At 35.5% G+C, this 22514-nt stretch overlaps 1 protein-coding gene across 1 annotated transcript in view; it reads left to right on the forward strand.

The window, feature by feature from the left end:
• LOC144253915 (A-kinase anchor protein 9-like) overlaps nucleotides 1–13926 on the forward strand; it is a 109315-nt gene extending 95389 nt beyond the window's left edge. The window contains exons 32-38 of the mRNA XM_077796564.1: nucleotides 155–343; nucleotides 3834–3978; nucleotides 7740–7944; nucleotides 10238–10323; nucleotides 11426–11510; nucleotides 12025–12164; nucleotides 13273–13926. Of these exons, the coding sequence (XP_077652690.1) occupies nucleotides 155–343; nucleotides 3834–3978; nucleotides 7740–7944; nucleotides 10238–10323; nucleotides 11426–11510; nucleotides 12025–12164; nucleotides 13273–13310 (888 nt within the window). The 3' untranslated portion in view covers nucleotides 13311–13926. The remainder of the gene's footprint in view (nucleotides 1–154; nucleotides 344–3833; nucleotides 3979–7739; nucleotides 7945–10237; nucleotides 10324–11425; nucleotides 11511–12024; nucleotides 12165–13272) is intronic.
• The last annotated feature ends 8588 nt before the right edge of the window (nucleotides 13927–22514 follow it).

Below are 22514 nucleotides of genomic sequence, written 5' to 3' on the forward strand. Positions count from 1 at the left end.
TAAATTCTTTTTTATATGAATTTTCACATAAATTATTGTATGTATTTTCAGACTCAAAAATACATACGTTCTTTTAAATACCTATTTTGGTTAGTAGAATGTTTTAAAAACATGCTTATTTGAAACCTAACTTTTGTTATTTGTACTCTGCTAGGTTTATGATAATTCTCAATCTCAAGAGAGCCTCCCGGACTGGCGAGGGGAATTTCTACTTGCTCTCCAACATGTTTTCTTAAAGGAGCGCAATGTTTTGCTAGCTACATTTCAGACTGAACTGACAGCTCTAGGCACTAAAGATGCAGTTGGATTATTAAAGTGTTTGGAACAGCGAATACAAGAACAGGTATGGAAACAAAATTTTATTTTAAAGAATACTATTTTTAATAGTAATAAGAAAATCAGTTGCTGATTTGTTTTAGAGTCTTAATTTAAGTATGAAGATTAGCATTTTTAACAGGGGCCACTAAGAGTATTTAGGAGAAGAACATTACCTTTGTCTTATATTAGAAAGTAAGAAAAACTTAAAATTAATGAGATAGTCCTCAAACTTGGAAAGTTAGAAAGAGCAGTAAAACCTAAAGAAAAGAGAAGGAATAAGATACAGTCACTTCTCATTATTTGCAGTAGTTATATTTTATAAACCTACGAGGAGTCATTGCTCCTGTGGGAAGTACAGGAATAGGTTACTGCAAGCCTCAATCACAATATTTTCATCAACCAATCAATACATGATCTTATTTTCTGTGTGGTTGTGTTTAAAGAAATCTTATATGGGAGGGGAGAAGAGATGTATCTCAGTGGTAGAATGCTTGCCTAGCATACTCTTGGCCCTGGGCTCAGTACTCAGTGCCATTAAAAAAAGAAAAAAGATACCTTCTGTGTTGTATATTATTCATTAATGTTTAACACGGCCAAGAGCAATCATACAGAAGCTTATCTAACACACTTTTCTTAAAGCACGTCACAGATTTCTTGCACTTAGGAACACCAAGCCCTTCACTTGTGGGCCATTTAAAACCATGAAATTGGGGCTGGGGATGTGGCTCAAGCGGTAGCGCGCTCGCCTGGCATGCGTGCGGCCCGGGTTCGATTCTCAGCACCACATACAAAAAAAGATGTTGTGTCTGCCAATAACTAAAAAATAAAATATTAAAATTCTCTCTCTCTTTCTCTCTCTCCCTCTCTCACTCTCTCTTTTAAAAAAAATTTTAAAAAAAAGTTCAAAAAATAAAAAAATAAAACCATGAAATCGTAAATAAAAAGCACAATATGGAAAAACAAGTTACTAAACAGGACATTTGTGTACAATATGAGAGCTAAAATACAAAGGTAGAGTATGCCCTTGTTTAACTCAGCCAGGAACATGTGCATGAGGAAATTTAAATTTTTTACTACTCTAACTATGTCTGACAAAGCAATACAAGTATTGATTTGAGGGTTACAAAAACTTTTTATCAGGTAGACAAATCTGAAAACACAGGATCCATTAATAATGAAGGTTAACTATAATAAAGTAAAAAACATTAATGAAATGTATAACCAGTACAATATAGAGGATAAAACATTAAAAATTGGTTCCTTGAAAATGCTAATAAGAAAATCTTTTCTGGAGAATTCATTATGATTTTTAAATGTTATAAATGAAGATGAGATCATAATTAAACATGCAACAAATAAAATAACAAAATATTATAAATTATTTTATTTATACAAATAAAAAAATTGAGGTGGAATTTTTTTTAAAAATCACTTATCAAAATTCATGCAGGAAGAAATAGAATACCTGAAAAAGACCTACAACAGAATCAAATCAGTAGTTAAAAATCTTCTCACAGGGCTGGGGTTGCAACTCAGTGTACATTGCTGGGTTAGATCCTTAGCACCACATATAAATAAATTAATTAATTAAAGGTTTTGTGTCCATCTACAACTAAAACAAAATATTTTTTAATCTTCTCACAATACTTAGTACCCAGGACTTGTTTTTTTAAATACGTTATCCATTAAAAAGAATTAGGAATCCTTTTGAATCTGGTGATTCCAAGAATAGAGTTAGGAAGACAATAAGGTAAACCTGGAATCCCTCATTTTGCCAGCATTTTAAGAATTATTCAAAGAAATAAGGGAATATGTCAGAAGGTCACAGAAGCCTGTTGAAGGTTCCCTCACTGGCCAAAATTAGAAAATTAAAAGATCAAACAAAATGAAAGTGACAGATTTTAAAGTTAAGAGTAAAATAAGAATTCATGAGCTCATATAGATGGATATATATTATCACAGTTGAATGCCAGCTATTAAATGTATAAGGAACGAAGGAATTATAAGATCATACTTTATTCAACAATATAGTAACGATCAATTCAGCAATAATCAACAGTGGATGCTAAAACTAATGTGAAAAAGTTGATAAGAAAAGTAAAATTCCTAAAAGATTATTTTTAACTACAAAAGGAAAAACACTAACTTTACACTGGAGAAACCTTGCAAACCCCACCCAAATTATCAGAATCAATATTACCAGTAATGAGGAAAAAAAGACATCGAGTACTTCCTAATATGAAAGAATTAATTTGTTGTACTTCTGTGAAATGCATAATCAGAATCTACTTGGGAAAATATGAGACCACAACCAACTGAGGCCACCATTCATCTATTAGACTGGGCACAATAAAAAATAGTGACACCACCAAGTGCTGGTAAAGAGGGAGAGAAACTGCATGTCACATACATTGCTGGTAGGCAGTGTAAAGTAGGACTGCTACTCTGGAAACTAAATCTGGCAGTGTCTTGTTAAGGTAAACGTACATCTGTTACACAGCCTAGCAGTCACACTTGTAGATATTTAATCAACAGAAATGAAAACTTGTGTCTATTTATGGAACCTATTTATGAATGTTCACAGTAATTTTCCTTGTAATAACCAATACTTGAAACAACCCAGATGTCTTCCAGTAAGTGAATAGATGGAGAAACTGTGATATATTCATACAATGAAATACTATTCAACAATTAAAAAAGGAACAATCAATACCCTAAACTTCCTGTGTGTTATGCAACTTCTAAAAATGACAAAATTATAGTGATAGAGAACATATTAGTAGTTGCCAGAGGTTAGGATTAGGGAGAGAGGGTAGGACTACAGAGTAGTCTCTGTGGTGATTGAAATAATATGTACCCTTATTGTGGTACATATATATGAACCTGTTCAAGTGATGAAATTTCATAGTACTGTATGCCAAGAGAAAAAATGAGTACATGTAAACAAATGAAATTTTATTAAAACCTATAATTTAAATAGAATTTTATCCATGTCAGTTTCTTAGTTTTGATAATGTGCTCTGATTATACAAGCTATTATTGGGGAAAGCTGGCTGAACCCCTCAAGTACTTTGACTTACATTAGTCCAAAAAAGTTTTTTTAAATTAACGGACATGTAACAAAATAACCTGTCTGTACTCTTCAAAAAATTTAAGATCACAAAAGACAAAGGAATGAATCACTTTTTTTTTCTTAAAGAACTTTTGGCAAAATTTGAATAAACTCTCTATACCAGATAATATTACGATAAGTTAATTACTCTTTTAATCATTGTACTGCAGTTATGTAAAAGAGTGCTCTTATTTTTAGGAAATACACTACAGTATTTAGAGGTAAAGAAGCATCTATCTGCAAGAAATCTTCCCATATTTTAGACAAGAAAAATAATGAAATTTTTAAAAGAAAAAAACTTTAGCATGTGTGGTTCATTTGTTCTTCAGACTTCTTGTTGTTAATTTTATTATCTTTACAACTCTCTTCACTTGATTTTTTTCTTTTCCTTTGTTACAAAAAGGGTATTGAATATCAAGCAGCTATGGAATATCTCCAAAAAATAGACAGAAGAAGCTTATTATCTGAAATTGAAGTACTACGTGCTCAAATTAATGACAAGAAAATGACCTTGAAAAGAGAACAAGAAAATGATAAACCAAACCTAGGTATGTTACAAAACAGATTCATATAATTTCACAAATGGGTGAAAATATTTCACTCTACATTATTATTACTCAGTTAAAACATTTCCTTTTAGTGGTATTGATTTCTCATTTTCATAACATTAATTGTATTAATTACTGTAGTGGCTAGAGGATTGTCAAATTGGTTTTAAACAGCTGTATCTAATTTTAAATACAGTAGCCTTACCTTGACCAAGTTAAACAAATTAATTTCATGGTCTCTTTTTGTTTCTTTGTTTGTTTTAATTAGTTATACATGACAGTAGAATGCATTTATGCACTTTGATATATCATGCATAGATGGGATATAATTTCTCATTTTTCTGAGTATACATGTTGAAGAATCATATTGGTCATGTAGTCACATATATACATACAGTAATAATATCTGTTTCATTCTACTATCTTTCCTATCCCCACATTTCCTCCCCTCTTCTCCCATCACTTCCCTCTACCTAATCTAAGGTAACCCTATTCTTCCCTACTACCCCCCACCTTATTGTGAATTAGCATTCACAAATTAGAGAAAACATTTGGCCTTTGGTTTTATGGGATTGGCTTATTTTGCTTACCATGGTATTCTCCTACTCCAACCATTTTCTGGCAAATGCCATAATTTCACTCTTCTTTAAAGCTCTGAATAATATTCCATTGAGTATATATACCACATTTTCTTTATCCATTCATCTGTTGATTGACACCTAGGTTGGTTCCATAGATAAGCTATTGTGAATTGAGCTGCTATAAACATTGATACAGCTGCATCACTATAGGGTGCTGATTTTAAGTCCTTTGGGTATATAAACCAAGGAATGGGATAGCTGGGTCAAAGGGTGGTTCCATTCCCAGTTTTCTGAGGAATCTCCATACTGCTTTCCATAGTGGTTGCACCAATTTGCAGTCCCTCCAGCAATGTATGAGTATGCCTTTTCCACCACATCCTCGCCAACATTTGTTGTTGCCTGTATTCTTGATGATTGATTGCCATTCTGACAGGAGTAAGATGAAATCTTAGAGTAGTTTTGATTTGCATTTCTCTAATTGCTAGAGATGTTGAACTCTCTTAAAGCTGTACATTAAGAAAGGTGTTTTACATACTAGAGGATAACTACCTAAAGGAAAAGGAAATCCATAATGAAAGTAGCCATTTCTTTTTTAATCCCTCTTTTTAAAAATTTAACTATAACAACATACAGAAAAGTGAACAATTCAACTCTTCAGTATGACATTCTTTTTTAATTTTTTTTTTAATATTTATATGTGGTGCTGAGGATTGAACCCAGGGCCTCGCACATGCTAGGCAAGCACTCTACTGCTGAGCCACAACTCCAGCCCCAGTATAACATTATTATATGAATGTCTGTGGAGGAGACATTGCTTGTGTTAAGAAGTAGAACATTGCCCACATCCTAAAGCCACCCCCTCTTTAGAAACTTAGAGGTTATCCTGATTTTTCTTTAGTTTTATTACTAATTTATATATTCCAAAATCATATGTTAGTTTTTCTATTTTTGAACTTTATATTTTATGTCTTGCTTCTGTCACCTTCCTGAATTATCCCAACTTACTGCATTTATCTATAGTTCATTTTTGTTACCATATAGAATTCTCTTGTTTGGATATTCTACAACTTATATAATATTTCATTCTGTAGTTGATTAGATTTGGATTGTTTCTGCTTTTTAGCTATTAGAGTCAATGCTGTTGTGGACACTGTTGCAAAGTGTCCACAATTTCTGATGCAATTGTACTTCTGATGCAATTGTACTTATGTCTTTCTAGGAGTGAAATTGCTGGGTCATAGGATTCATATCTTTAAATTTATTAGAGAACACCAAACTATTTTAAAGAGTAGTTTTTTTTAGGGGCTGCAGTTGTGGCTCACAGGTAGAGTGCTCACCTAGCACATTGGAGGCCCTGGGTTTGATCCTCAGCACCACATAAAAATAAATTAAAAATAAAGATATTGTGCCCAACTACAACTAAAAAATAAATATTTTTTTAAAAAGTACTTTTGTCAATTTGTGCATGCACTAGCAGTATGTGAGAGTTGTCTTATATACAACTTTGCCAACTTTCCGGTATTGTTAGACCTTTGCTGCCAATCCGTTTGGTGTGCAGTACATAATTGTAGTTTTAATTGATTTTAATTATTCAAGTGGCTTAGTGCTTTTTCATATGATTATCAACTATTTGGATTATTGTTTTTGTGATATGCTTGCTTGGATCTTTTCCCCACTTTCTGATAAAAGTCTATTTAATTTAACTATAAATGGAAATTGTTATTAAATTCTTATCATATCTATTGAGGACACATGCATCTTTAGTAACTGTTTCATGTAGTAATGATAGAAACACCTGTGCTTTTGCAGACTTTAAAATCACAACACAAGCTCAAAATTTGTCATTGAAAAGCTGAATCATGTTAAAATTCTTCAGAGAAAACAGGTATAATAAGTTAAATTAAACATATCCCTGTAGACAAAGGCTTAATTGAAAAGTTTTAAAGGGAATTAATAGTGTTTATATAGAATGCTATTGAAGTCTTATCTCTGTAGATTCATGTTTATATGTGTAAATTATTAACCTCTACCCCTAAGAAATAGTTTTAAAAGCTAAATTAACATGATTATCATCTAAAGTCAATGTTATGTCCTTCTTGTAATATCATTCTTACTAATTGTAATGTCTGTTGATGAACTTTGCTAAAATTTAATGACTATTTAACACCCAAGTAAATATGTCTACAGACCTTTTCAATGTGCATATGTACATAAGTATATTTTTTGTCATAAAAACAGGATCCTGATGCATATTTTGTAACCTGTTCTTATTTAACATGTCTAAGATTTTAGTTCAGGCATTGAACTCAACCACTGAGCCCTCTTTTATATTTTATGTAAAGACAGAGTCTCACTGAGTTGCTTAGCACCTCACCATTCCTGAGGCTGGCTTTGAACTCATGATCCTCCTGCGCCACTAGGATTACAGGCTTGCACCACCACACCTGGCCGAGATTTAAATTCTTGAGTTTGTTTTCATTGTAACAGATGTGTATTATGGAGGTTTTGGTTCCTTTTTATTGAAAAAAACAAGATCTCAACTGGAGTTTGGACTTCTATTTCTGGAACAATTATAAAAGTAAAGTTCCTAAGGACTGTCTGCAAAGAGAGGCTGAACAAAAGAAGCAACCATTATAGTCATGGATACATGAATAACTCCTACAAGTACTATGTGTGATTTTCAAAAGTTCTTGGAGGGCTGCGGTTGTGGCTAACTGAGTGAGGCACTGGGTTCAATCCCCAGCACCACATAAAAATAAATAAATAAAAGTATTGTGTCCATCTACAACTAAAATTAATAAATAAAGAAAATTTTTTTAATTTTTTTATATATTTTAGTTTTAGGTGGACACATATCTTTGTTTTTACATTTACGTGGTGCTGAGGATAAAACCCAGTGCCTCATGCATGCTAGGCAAGCACTCTACCACTGAGCCACAACCCCAGCCCCTGTTGTTAAACTTTTATTATTTTCATAAATACTTCTGAAATCTTGGCTACTACCACTATGAGGAAAACATGCATAAAGTTTATTTGTATTAAACTTTGGGGACTGTAATCCTTTCATGATTGCTTTGCAGTTATCTCCTATGTTACAAATCAGTTCTTATCAATAAAATATTTATAAACCAAATAGGAGTTACTAGGTTAAATTATAAATATTGATCATTTTTTCTTTAGAACTTTTGGAATATACTATGCAGCAGAAGCAGTCTCAAATTCTGGAGATGCAAGTGGAGCTCAGCAATATGAAAGACAAAGCAAGTGAACTTCAAGAACACCTGGTAGTTGCTGAACTAAAAAATGAACTTGCACAAACGGAATTGGAACTTGAAACAACACTCAAGGCACAGCATAAGCATCTAAAGGAATTAGAAGCATTCAGGTATACCACACTTCCTTATTATAAACGTGTATTAGTGAAGGAATTGGAGTACTTTTGTCATAAATATTATGCAGATATTATAAAAATAAAATACATGTTGTTTAAGTAGCATGTGATTTTGTTATTTATAGGAAAAAACTACAGTAGAGGGTGAAAATCCCCAATTTTTCCAAATTATAAGTTTAAGATTGTTTTGGCCCAAACAGTATTGTGGCCCTCAGTTCTATTTGAGACTTGTATAAGATATACTTGTGATCTTTATTTTACCTCCAGCCAATATGAACTTAATCTTTATGATCTCAATATGTTTCAGAATTTAGTTAGCCAAAATACACAGTATTTGAAGATATAACGCTTATGAAAAGGATATATTTGTTGGTGTAAATACTAAGGGAAGAAAAAAAAAAGTTTGTATAGGATTTCTTTGCCATCCCTAAAATATAAATTTCTCTCTGGGTTTTCATCCTTTTAGCAAGGACTCTTTATTCTGTACTGTGTAAATATACCCTTTGGAAAGGGCCTTCTTAGGTACATGCAGCTGGTGACTCAAACTGGCACATCCAGTCCAATTGTCATTTTTTAATTTGAATAGACCCATGAACTAGCTTATACATACATAGACATAAGAGAGATCATAAAAAGGAAAAGTTTTTTTTTTTTTTTTTTTTTTTGAAAAATCACACCTCAGGCCGGCATACATCTGTCTTCCTTTCCTACTAAAATAACCTGTTTTTTACCCAACTCTGGAAAGCCCTGGTCTACCTCTGCATTCAGGTCCAAGGTTGGCCTTCAGGGATTCTGCTAGTGCTTTTGTCACTCTTTTCCTAGTAGTTACAAGCTAGGAACTTTGGCATTCATTCCATATGTGGTTGAAACTACCTTGTAGTCATGAACCACTACTGTCCTCTTAACTAGTAGATAAGATAATCGGGGGCTGGGGCTGAGGCTCAGTGGTAGGGCGCTTGGCTAGCATGTGTGAGGCACTGGGTTTGATCCCCAGCACCACATAAAAATAAAGGTTTGTGTCCATCTACAACTAAAAAAATAAAATAAATTTTAAAAAGATCACTCAGACACTTAAGCTTCTCCATGTGTTCCCTCCTTTTTATTTCTCTGAAACTCAGCAGAGTCCCAAAGGAATTTTGTTTCTTAAAGTAGTTCTTGCCAGGTCACATTTGATGCTTCTTCAAAGGATTTTGCTTTTTTTCTTCTTCTTCTTCTGAAAAATGTGAGTTTTGCTTTTGTTTCTGTGTTTTTAAACTGGAAACTTGAGTTTCCTTAGTTCCAAATGTCAGTTCACAAATGAGAAAAACAGGACAAGGAGGGGTTATTCTAAACCCAGTAGGGACAATTAGCCTGGTCTCTCTATTGCACCCATGCTGGCTCTCTAAAAGCAGATCAGGTCTTCCACCGTGCCTGCCTCTTCTACTTATTGTAGTCTCACACTCCATTTTCTCCTTTCCCACTTCTCATTCCCAACATCACCTTGTGTCTGGCAAACAAAGGGTAATCACTGGCAGATACATTGATGAAAAAGATGTAATACCTGCCTGAAATCCAAAGACAGCTCACTTTCTGTTGGGGAAGGGCCATATACTCAGAACTTAGGAGACACTCATGTGAAGTCTCAGGAGTTAGCCAGTCATTTTGATTAGAGGAATTTGGGGAGACTTATATTTTGACTCTCTTAAAATTGAGTCTTGAAACAGACTGGTTCCACAGTGTGCTTTCACCTTCAGAATTATGATCCTGACAGAGCCCTGGCACTCCAGAAAGCTCTCTAAGCCAAGATGGGCCACACAGCAAACCTAATGCAGCTGTATGATGACATTAATACCCCCATTCATTTAAAGCCAGCATTGTTTTTTGTTCCTGGTCACATGGCCTCACCCATCCTCCAGCTTTCCCAGCTCCCTTTTATGGGTCCTTTTATTCTTTTTTCCTCTCATCTACCTATCATCCACTATTCTGTTTCCTGCGGCTACTTTCTTTCTGTGTATTTTTTGCCCTCCATCTCTTCCTGTCTCATTAATCTGTAAAGCTAGAACCTGATTCTGGCAACACCAAAGACCTCTGTTTCCCCTTGGAAATGAGGTGAGGGGAGCTTACAACTGTGTTCTTCTGTTCCAGTTAATTTTGCCATCAACCCAGGCGCATGTACATAGTTTTGGATTAGGAAATTGTGATTGTTGAAATCTGATCTGTGCTCATATTTAAATGATTTTTGTAGAAAGTATATTTTATGATCTTTATAGATATGCTCTGATGTCTTATCTTGGAATCTTTTTTTTAGAATGAAAATTTTGGTTCAACGGTGGCAGCAAGTCACAGATTCTGGTTCTACCAATGTTAACAGGGATGGCTTTGAACTGAATCCAGGTAAAGTCAAAATAGCATATTTCTACATTTACAGCCCTCTAAAATTATTGAAAATGTAATATCTTCCAAATAGCAAATTCTGAAGCCAGTGTTTTCCAAAGATAAAGGAGCTTATAACTAACAAGGCTAGGGACTTCACTGTTTTAAAGAGAATAAGAATTGCTGATTTTTATGGGCGCTGGTCTATACTAAGCCCTGCTTTTTTCATATATTCTGCCAATCTGATGTAATCACAATTACTATTATTCTCACTTTACAGATGAAAAATTGAGCACTGGAAAACACATGGTATTTGTCCCAGATTACCCAGTAGTGCTGCCCAGTAGGGGCACTTAAGGCTCTGGGTTCAAGAGAGAATAGCTATTAGTCATGTAAAACAGTTATGGTTTGAAGTTTTCATGATCTAATAATACTCAAATCATTTGAGTTTACTACTACGTTGTATAAAAATAAGAACAGTTAAAATTCCTTCTCTCTACACCTAGAATGAAGTAGAAAGAACATTAGGGCTTGAACATTTGGGATATAAGGATGAGGTCAAAAGTGGGAGAGCACAGAGTACAGAGAAAAGGGAAATTTCCATGAAAGTATTTTGAAATATAAATGCTTGCACTGAGAAATTTTTATCTGTGTCATACCAAAAATTAGCAAATCTTGATTTCAATTTTTTTCCTATAAAAGGAGAGTGGAGTCATAAAGGATCTGGTTACATTAGTCTAATTTTTCTTTTCCACATTATCTTTTCCCCCAAATGATAACACATTCAGAAACCCTAAGATTGAGGTCTTTTAGAAATAAAATACTCCAGTTCAGTAGTTTTTCTTTGAAGCATAGTTCAGATACCAGAAATACTCAATTTCAATAACAATATTGAAATCTTAAGTTTTATCTCTTCTTTAGCAAGAATAATTGAAAATTATTATTATAAGTAAGACAGCATGGTATAATACACTATATACACATGGTATAATACTGTTTTGTAGAAATGTTCAAGGGCTTGGTTTTTAGTTTTTGTTGTGTTTTGCTTTGTTATCTTAACATCTTGCATTACATTAAGATGCTGAAAAGACTGACCCATTTTATCATTCTTCTGGTGAACTAGAACTAGATGGAGAACCAAGACCAACAACATACCGCTCAAGATCAGATCTGGATTCTCCTAGGTGCCTTTTACCGTTTCAAAATAGGTAAGAATTAAATGTATTAATATTTAACAGAGAAAGATGGACACTGATAGGACTTTGGCAGATGGACATCTTTAGTTGTAATTTGTTTAACCTATGGCCCAGAATCAAAGCTAGGTTTTAAATTTGTAAATGGTTTCTAAGGTTAACGGAAACAGAGCTGATCAAATGTTGCTTACTATATGCCATAGTTAGACATTGGAAAAAGTGTTGATTAAAATTGATAAGTCCCTGGCCGTTAGAGAAAATGTTAGTCTGCATGACAGATGCATTTTTACATATCCAGCATTTACTGACAAACTGACAGGTTTTATACTTGGCATTTTCATGAAGCCCTAGCTTCTTTGAATTTATTGAAGACCAATTTCTTTCCCATCCCAAACTTAGAAGCATGGGGGATATAGATCATATAATATGTACTTGGCCTGCCTTCCGGGGTGGGGGAGGATGCAGGTGTGTGATGTGATTGCACTGTTTCTGGGTAATTTGGTTCATGAACATTGCTTTTAATCCTTAGGTCTCCAGGCACCCTAGCTGATTTAAATCCTGGTTCCACAGTGTGCTCTCACCTTCAGAATTATGATCCCGATAGAGCCCTGGCAGATTATATCACTTGGCTAGAGGCACTACAAAGAAGACTTGGAACTGTACAGACAGGTGCTTAAGTTTAACCACTTATTGGTAGTGCCATAGTGCTAGACCCACAGCTCTCCTCATTTTGAAACTCCTTAACCCTCATTGTTTAGAATAAAATCTACTTCACTTACCAAGTTAGGTAAAGCTTAAACTGTGTAACCAGCAGCGCAACTAACTTTAGAGTATTCAAGACATGATTTATCACCTCAAATCCTGCCCACCCCCAAATAATTCCCCTACAATCTCTTCATTCAGTAGATTGCTCATAGAAAATACATGATTGAAGACTAATGTGCGAAGGTGCTCTGAGGTAATGCATGGTAGAAAGTGGTGAGGCATACAGATACTGGTGAGGAAGAGGATTGATCACTTAGTACAACCATTATCCCTACTACTGCCTGGTGCTTTTAAGAGTGATCCAAAAAAAAAAAAATTCCTAATTTTTTTTCCTCAAAAATATACCTGAAGTGTCATACTTGATAACAGAAGTGGATTCTCTATTCATTATGAGAAAACTTCTTTTCCCTGTCTTCCTTTAGTTCACTTCTGATCCAGAGATTTTGAATCATTTTAGTTTGAATTGTATTCAGTCTCCTTTTATAGTTTTTTTTTTAACTTTTATTAATGATTCTCTTTTCCTGCTAGTCCCACAAACTCTGTGGACTAATATCAGATTGAGTTAGTAGTTATCTCTTCATTCATTCATTCAAAAAATTCATGTGTTTAACACAAGTAACTTGTAATACTAGGAAACTCTCATTATTATAGTTGAAGTCTGTTTGTTGGTTAAAGGTTTGTTTTGTTTTAAGCATCCAAATTTCATAAGACCCAGAATCTGAAGACCAAAATATTTTTTAGGATATACGAAAAATATATAGAACTTCAACCTTTAGAACACTTTATATTAGCATGATTCTTAATTCCTTGCTTTAGAACCACTCTTGATGACTTGTAAGTATAGTCAAAATCTCTTTAAAAATCAGTTGAACTATGAATAAGATGTTTAAGGAACAAAGGGCATTTTTTCTGATGGAGAGTTAAGAGTAATCTTTTTGTTATCTATACCAGCTAATTTATATAGAACAATCTAATTTAAAATCATGCAAAATGTCTTGTTTTTCTCTTACAGGTTCAACTACTACATTTCATAGTGGTATGAGAAGATAATACTTTAAAAACATCAAAAGTTGAAGTGATTTTAAACAAATTCTCTTTTGTAAATCGAAGATTCTTTTGTGCTTTTATATTGTGAATATTTAATGGGACCAAAACAAACACAGCTTATGATTGTATCAGATCTCTTGCACATGAAAACAAACTGGAATTTGTACATACAAGCATTGTGTATGTATTCATGCACAATAATCACTAAATTACATGTATATTTGCGGAATGTTAATTTAAATGATTAAATTATAAACATTGTGTATTTATCAAATGGGTGAAAAGATTAAACTTTTGCCGATATGATACTGCTGAATGTGTAGCTTGCGGTGTCCTGCACTTTTCATTTAAGGCTACTGAAATTACATGTTTCTGCTTAATATATTTGCTACTGGTGATGAAGACAGAAGATATCACTTGTAGACACCTATTTTTGTATAATGGTAGAAGTTTTGAATTTTATGGGGTATTTTGTCAAAGCACTGAAAATAAAAATGACTTCACCATTTTCACCACACTGTATTTGAAACTTCTTCATTTTTAACTGAGCCATATAGTTCCTGGTGCATATCCTCATAAATTACTTATCTTAAATATGCAAGACCTTAGGATTCAAACAGAAAGTTGTCCTTATATAATTGGATATTAGGGTTTTGTATGAAGGTTTTCCCTCTGCCTTTCCATCAACTTATATCTAAGGATAATATTTCTTAAAAGCCATATTTATTCAATTACATTTGGTGTTACATGTATGTCTTTACAATCTGTGGCCCACTATGACACAAAAATCATTTAGCTCAAATAATCTAAATTTATTAATTAGATTTCAGCAGAATCAAACAGAATTCCTGCTGCCCAACACAATTCAGACAGGGAAGCTGTCACAGATGTTGTTTCTTTATCTAGACTGTTCCAATAACATGGCAACTCACTAAAACAGGAATTGTATTTTTTGCTGATGTCTGGAGGATTTTGATGTCCTATGATTTAGATCAACACAAATAAGCATAGTAACGAGTTGTACATTCTTGGAAGTTTCAATATTAGCAGCTGGGCTTCAGTATGAGGATTTCTAAACATAGCAAATGTATCCTAAAGCTAGTGGAAGGGGAGAGTTGTGGGTAAGAACCAGAAGCTAAAATGATTGCCATTCAGGACTATTTTGTTTTAGACACATGACAAAAGCAGATGGACATAAGGGGAGGGAGGGGAAAAGAGAGGAGGGAGCAAGAGAGGGATAGGAATGATGGTGGAATGAGTTAGACATCATTACCCTAAGTACATGTATAAGACATGAATGGTGTGAAAATACTTTGTGTATAACCAGTGTCTTGAAAAATTGTGTTCTACATGCGTAATATAAAATGAATTGCATTCTGCCATCCTGTATAACAAATCAGAATAAATTTTTAAAAATTTAAAAAAGAGCAGATGGACAAGTACTTAGCAACAGCAGTTCTCTCCAACTGTTGACCATTAAGCCTCCTTATATTAGGCCAATGCAGTCACACTACTCATGATTCTCAATAGTCTGTAGTTTAAAAACTAAATCCGTAGTGCTTCCCTAGCATACACAAGGCCCTAGTTTCAAGCCATAACACCATAAAGCAAAACTGAAATCAGACTTCACTAACAGAGCAGCTTTGCCTAGGGTTCTTAACTTTTTTCTTTTTTAAGTTGTCAATGGACCTTTATTTTACATATTTATATGAGGTGCTAAGAATCAAACCCAGTGCCTCACACATGCTAGGCAAAGTGCTCTACCACTGAGCTCTACCCTGACCCACCAACTCATGCTTATCACATAGTTAATCCCACCGACATGGATCTCTTTAGCCGTCTGCCAAAGCTATCAATCCTGATTTTCAGAATGCTTTTAAAGACAATATAGGTATATATATACATATGATTCCAAAGAAAACCAGTTATACACAAATAATTACTAAACTTTTCAAGTTGTGATATAGTACATATTAAAACATTAAAGTGTACTATAAGCCACCTATAATCCCAGCTGCCCAGATCCACCCACACCAACCTACCCAGGATCCCTGCTCTCAGTGGTCCTGGTTCACTCCTCCACAAGCAGGGCAGACACCACCAGAGTCTAGCCATTGGTGCAGGACTTCCCCTTCCAACCAGCAGACTACCACAGGAGGTCAAGCCCAGTGGCCCAGACCCACCCATTCCAACTTAAGCAGGACCCAGATCCAGGATGTAGTAGCATTTATTGAGGACACCAGCAGGGTCTGGAAGCCCAACATCAAGGTGAGGTGAAGACATTCTGCACAGGTACCACAAAAATATACAAAAGAAACTAACATCTCGGATCCAAACTGCAAGAAAGGCAGACACACAGACAACATAAAAAAACAAGGGAGGAAAGTGCCCCCAAACAAACCAGGACACTATAATATCAGAACCCATAATATCAGTGAAGTTGATGAAATGTCAGAGAAGCAGTTCAGAGATTTCGTTCTTCTGGGTTAAACCGTTCCTTTGCAGTAACCGTTTTCATTTTTAGGTTTCACTCTGTTTTCTCCTATATGGATACATGTAGTTGGAACTCTAAATCAAACACAGTTTGTGCTAGCTCTTTGAAACTGGGCACAATAAAGTAGTTCCAAGTTCTATCTCTATGGTTTGTTTCCTATTGAAGTAGCCCCAAGCATAGACTAACGAGACTCACTTTCATTGAAAGGGGTTGCCAAGCTTCCAAAAAACTACGAGTTTCCTGAAATCTCAGCAAACATTTTTTCACCCAATCTTGATGATACTTGCAGGTAATGATCAGTACACCAATCCCACTTGGCTCAACAAATTTCGTTCTTCTGGGTTAAACAGTTCGTTTGCAGTAACCGTTTTCATTTTTAGGTTTCACTCTGTTTTCTCCTATATGGATACATGTAGTTGGAACTCTAAATCAAACACGGTTTGTGCTAGCTCTTTGAAACTTGGCACAATAAAGTAGTTCCAAGTTCTATCTCTATGGTTTGTTTCCTATTGAAGTAGCCCCAAGCAGAGACTAACGAGAATCACTTTCATTGAAAGGGGTTGCCAAGCTTCCAAAAAAACTACGAGTTTCCTGAAATCTCAGCAAACATTTTTTCACCCAATCTTGATGATACTTGCAGGTAATGATGAGTACACCAATCCCACTTGGCTCACCAAATTTCGTTCTTCTGGGTTAAACCGTTCGTTTGCAATAACCGTTTTCATTTTTAGGTTTCAATCTGGTTTCTCCTATATGGATACATGTAGATGGAACTCTAAATCAAACACGGTTTTTGCTAGCTCTTTGAAACTTGGCACAAAAATAAAATAGTTCCAAGTTCTATCTCTATGGTTTGTTTCCTATTGAAGTAACCCCAAGCAGAGACTGACGAGAATCACGTTCATTGAAAAGGGTTTCATTGAACTCGTAGATCCAAAAAACTACGAGTTTCCTGAAATCTCAGCAAACATTTTTTCACCCAATCTTGATGATACTTGCAGGTAAAGATCAGTACACCAATCCCACTTGGCTCACCAAATTTCGTTCTTCTGGGTTAAACCGTTCGTTTCCAGTAACCGTTTTCATTTTTAGGTTTCCCTCTGTTTTCTCCTATATGGATACATGTAGTTGGAACACTAAATCAAACACGGTTTGTGCTAGCTCTTTGAAACTTGGCACAATAAAGTAGTTCCAAGTTCTATCTCTATGGTGTGTTTCCTATTGAAGTAGCCCCAAGCAGAGACTGAGGAGAATCATTTTCATTGAATGGGGTTGCCAAGCTTCCAAAAAACTACGAGTTTCCTGAAATCTCAACAAACTTTTTTACACCAATCTTGATGATACTTGCAGGTAATGATCAGTACACCAATCCCACTGGGCTCACCAAATTTCGTTCTTCTGGGTTAAACCGTTCGTTTGCAGTAACCGTTTTCATTTTTAGGTTTCACTCTGTTTTCTCCTATATGGATACAATTAGTTGGAACTCTAAATCAAACACGGTTTGTGCTAGCTCTTTGAAACTTGGCACAATAAAGTAGTTCCAAGTTCTATCTCTATGGTTTGTTTCCTATTGAAGTAGCCCCAAGCAGAGACTAACGAGAATCACTTTCATTGAAAGGGGTTGCCAAGCTTCCAAAAAAACTACGAGTTTCCTGAAATCTCAGCAAACATTTTTTGACCCAATCTTGATGATACTTGCAGGTAATGATGAGTACACCAATCCCACTTGGCTCACCAAATTTCGTTCTTCTGGGTTAAACCGTTCGTTTGCAATAACCGTTTTCATTTTTAGGTTTCAATCTGGTTTCTCCTATATGGATACATGTAGATGGAACTCTAAATCAAACACGTTTTGTGCTAGCTCTTTGAAACTTGGCACAAAAATAAAATAGTTCCAAGTTCTATCTCTATGGTTTGTTTCCTATTGAAGTAACCCCAAGCAGAGACTGACGAGAATCACGTTCATTGAAAAGGGTTTCATTGAACTCGTAGATCCAAAAAACTACGAGTTTCCTGAAATCTCAGCAAACATTTTTTCACCCAATCTTGATGATACTTGCAGGTAAAGATCAGTACACCAATCCCACTTGGCTCACCAAATTTCGTTCTTCTGGGTTAAACCGTTCGTTTCCAGTAACCGTTTTCATTTTTAGGTTTCCCTCTGTTTTCTCCTATATGGATACATGTAGTTGGAACACTAAATCAAACACGGTTTGTGCTAGCTCTTTGAAACTTGGCACAATAAAGTAGTTCCAAGTTCTATCTCTATGGTGTGTTTCCTATTGAAGTAGCCCCAAGCAGAGACTGAGGAGAATCATTTTCATTGAATGGGGTTGCCAAGCTTCCAAAAAACTACGAGTTTCCTGAAATCTCAACAAACTTTTTTACACCAATCTTGATGATACTTGCAGGTAATGATCAGTACACCAATCCCACTGGGCTCACCAAATTTCGTTCTTCTGGGTTAAACCGTTCGTTTGCAGTAACCGTTTTCATTTTTAGGTTTCACTCTGTTTTCTCCTATATGGATACAATTAGTTGGAACTCTAAATCAAACACGCTTTGTGCTAGCTCTTTGAAACTTGGCAAGATAAAATAGTTCCAAGTTCTGTCTCTATGGTTTTTTTCCTATTGAGGTAACCTCAAGCAGAGACTGACAAGAATCACTTTCATTGAAATGGGTTTCATTGAACTAGTAGATCCAAAAAACAACGAGTTTCCTGAAATCTCAGCAAACTTTTTTTCACCCAAACTTGATGATACTTTCAGATAATGATCAGTACACCAATCCCACTTGGCTACCCAAATTTCGTTCTTCTAGGTTCACACGTTCGTTTGCAGTAACCGTTTTTATTTTTAGGTTTTACTCTGTTTTCTCCTAATTGGATACATGTAGTTGGAACTCTAAATCAAACACGGTTTGGGCTAGCTCTTTGAAACTTGGCATAATAAAGTAGTTCCAAGTTCTATCTCTGTGGTTTCTTTCCTATTGAAGTAGCCCCAAGCAGAGACTGACGAAACTCACTTTCATTGAAAGGGGTTGCCAAGCTTCCAAAAAAGTACGAGTTTCCTGAAATCTCAGCAAACTTTTTCACCCAATCTTGATGATACGTGGAGGTAATGATGAGTACACCAATCCCACTTGGCTCACCAAATTTCTTTCTTCTATGTTAAACAGTTCGTTTGCAATAACCGTTTTCATTTTTAGGTTTCACTCTGGTTGCTCCTATATGGATACATGTAGATGGAACTCTAAATCAAACACGTTTTGTGCTAGCTCTTTGAAACTTGGCAAGATAAAATAGTTCCAAGTTCTGTCTCTATGGTTTTTTTCCTATTGAAGTAACCCCAAGCAGAGACTGACGAGAATCACTTTCGTTGAAATGGGTTTCATTGAACTCCTAAGATCCAAAAAACAACGAGTTTCCTGAAATCTCAGCAAACTTTTTTTTACCCAATCTTGATGATACTTGCAGATAATGATCAGTACACCAATCCCACTTGGCTCACCAAATTTCGTTCTCCTAGGTTCACCCGTTCGTTTGCAGTAACCGTTTTTATTTTTAGGTTTCACTCGGTTTTCTCCTATATGGATACATGTAGTTGGAACTCTAAACACGGTTTGTGCTAGCTCTTTGAAACTTGGCACAATAAAGTAGTTCCAAGTTCTATCTCAGTGGTTTGTTTCCTATTGAAGTAGCCCCAAGCAGATACTGAGGAGACTCACTTTCATTGAAATGGGATTCATTGATCTCACAGATCCAAAAAACTACGAGTTTCCTGAAATCTCTGCAAACATTTTTTCACCCAATCTTGATGATACTTGCAGGTATAGATCAGTACACCAATCCCACTTGGCTCACCAAATTTCGTTCTTCTGGGTTAAACCGTTCGTTTGCAGTAACCGTTTTCATTTTTAGGTTTCACTCTGTTTTCTCCTACATGGATACAATTAGTTGGAACTCTAAATCAAACACGCTTTGTGCTAGCTCTTTGAAACTTGGCAGAATAAAAGAGTTCCAAGTTCTGTCTCTATTTTTTTTTTCCTATTGAAGTAACCACAAGCAGAGACTGACGAGAATCACTTTCATTGTAATGGGTTTCATTGAACTCCTAGATCCAAAAAACAACGAGTTTCCTGAAATCTCAGCAAACTTTTTTTTACCCAATCTTGATGATACTTGCAGATAATGATCAGTACACCAATCCCACTTGGCTCACCAAATTTCGTTCTCCTAGGTTCACCCGTACGTTTGCAGTAACCGTTTATATTTTTAGGTTTCACTGGGTTTTCTCCTATATGGATACATGTAGTTGGAACACTAAATCAAACACGGTTTGTGCTAGCTCTTTGAAACTTGGCACAATAAAGTAGTTCCAAGTTCTATCTCTATGGTTTGTTTCCTATTGAAGTAGCCCCAAGCAGAGACTGACGAGAATCATTTTCATTGAATGGGGTTGCCAAGCTTCCAAAAAACTATGAGTTTCCTGAAATCTCAGCTAACTTTTTTACACCAATCTTGATGATACTTGCAGGTAATGATCAGTACACCAATCCCACTTGGCTCACCAAATTTCGTTCTTCTGGGTTAAACAGTTCGTTTGCAGTAACCGTTTTCATTTTTAGGTTTCACTCTGTTTTCTCCTATATGGATACAATTAGTTGGAACTCTAAATCAAACACGCTTTGTGCTAGCTCTTTGAAACTTGGCAAGATAAAATAGTTCCAAGTTCTGTCTCTATGGTTTTTTTCCTATTGAAGTAACCTCAAGCAGAGACTGACGAGAATCACTTTCATTGAAATGGGTTTCATTGAACTCGTAGATCCAAAATCAAGGAGTTTCCTGAAATCACAGCAAATTTTTTTTCACCCAAACTTGATGATACTTGCAGATAATGATCAGTACACCAATCCCACTTGGCTTGCCAAATTTCATTCTCCTAGGTTCACATGTTCGTTTGCAGTAACCGTTTTTATTTTTAGGTTTCACTCTGTTTTCTCCTAATTGGATACATGTAGTTGGAACTCTAAATCAAACACGGTTTGTGCTAGCTCTTTGAAACTTGGCACAATAAAATAGATCCAAGTTCTATCTCTATGGTTTGTTTCCTATTGAAGTAGCCCCAAGCAGAGACTGAGGAGACTCACTTTCATTGAAAGGGGTTGCCAAGCTTCCAAAAAACTACGAGTTTCCTGAAATCTCAGCAAACATTTTTTCACCCAATCTTGATGATACTTGCAGGTAATGATCAGTACACCAATCCCATTTGGCTCACCAAATTTCGTTCTTCTGGGTAAAACCGTTCGTTTGCAGTAACCGTTTTCATTTTTAGGTTTCACTCTGGTTTCTCCTATATGGATACATGTAGATGGAACTCTAAATCAAACACGTTTTGTGCTAGCTCTTTGAAACTTGGCACAATAAAATAGTTCCAAGTTCTATCTCTATGGTTTGTTTCCTATTGAAATAACCCCAAGCAGAGACTGACGAGAATCACGTTTGTTGAAAAGGGTTTCATTGAACTAGTAGATCCAAAAAACTACGAGTTTCCTGAAATCTCAGCAAACATTTTTTCACCCAATCTTGATGATTCTTGCAGGTAATAATCAGTACACAAATCACATTTGGCTCACCAAATTTCCTTCTTCTGGGTTAAACCGTTCGTTTGCAGTAACCGTTTTCATTTTTGGGTTTCACTCTCGTTTCTCCTATATAGATACATGTAGTTGGAAATCTAAATGAAACATGGTTTGTGCTAGCTCTTTGAAACTTGGCACAATAAAGTAGTTCCAAGTTCTATCTCTATGGTTTGTTTCCTATTGAAGTAGCCCCAAGCAGAGACTGACGAGAATCACTTTCATTGAAAGGGGTTGCCAAGCTTCCAAAAACCTACGAGTTTCCTGCAATCTCAGCAAACTTTTTTTCACCCAATCTTGATGATACTTGCAGGTAATGATCAGTACACCAATCCCACTTGGCTCACCAAATTTCGTTCTTCTGGGTTAAACCGTTCGTTTTCAGTAACCGTTTTCATTTTTAGGTTTCACTCTGTTTTCTCCTGTTTGGATACATGTAGTTGGAACTCTAAATCAAACACGGTTTGTGCTAGCTCTTTGAAACTTGGCACAATAAAGTAGTTCCAAGTTCTACCTCTATGTTTTGTTTCCTATTGAAGTAACCCCAAGCAGAGACTGATGAGAATCACTTTCATTGAAATGGGATTCATTGAACTCACACATCCAAAAAACTACGAGTTTCCTGAAATCTCCGCAAACATTTTTTCACCCAATCTTGATGATACTTGCAGGTAAAGATCAGTACACCAATCCCACTTGGCTCACCAAATTTCGTTCTTCTGGGTTAAACTGTTCGTTTGCAGTAACCGTTTTCATTTTTAGGTTTCCCTCTGTTTTCTCCTATATGGATACATGTAGTTGGAACTCTAAATCAAACACAGTTTGTGCTAGCTCTTTAAAACGTGGCACAATAAAGTAGTTCAAAGTTCTATCTCTGTGGTTTGTTTCCTATTGAAGCAGCCCCAAGTAGAGACTGTGGAGAATCAGTTTCATTGAAAGGGTTTGCCAAGCTTCCAAAAAACTACGAGTTTCCTGAAATCTCAGCAAACATTTTTTCACCCAATCTTGATGATACTTGCAGGTAATGATCAGTACACCAATCCCACTTGGCTCACCAAATTTCGTTCTTCTGGGT

The sequence above is a fragment of the Urocitellus parryii genome, chromosome 3, assembly GCF_045843805.1.
Source record: "Urocitellus parryii isolate mUroPar1 chromosome 3, mUroPar1.hap1, whole genome shotgun sequence".
NCBI classification, from domain to species: Eukaryota; Metazoa; Chordata; class Mammalia; order Rodentia; family Sciuridae; genus Urocitellus; species Urocitellus parryii.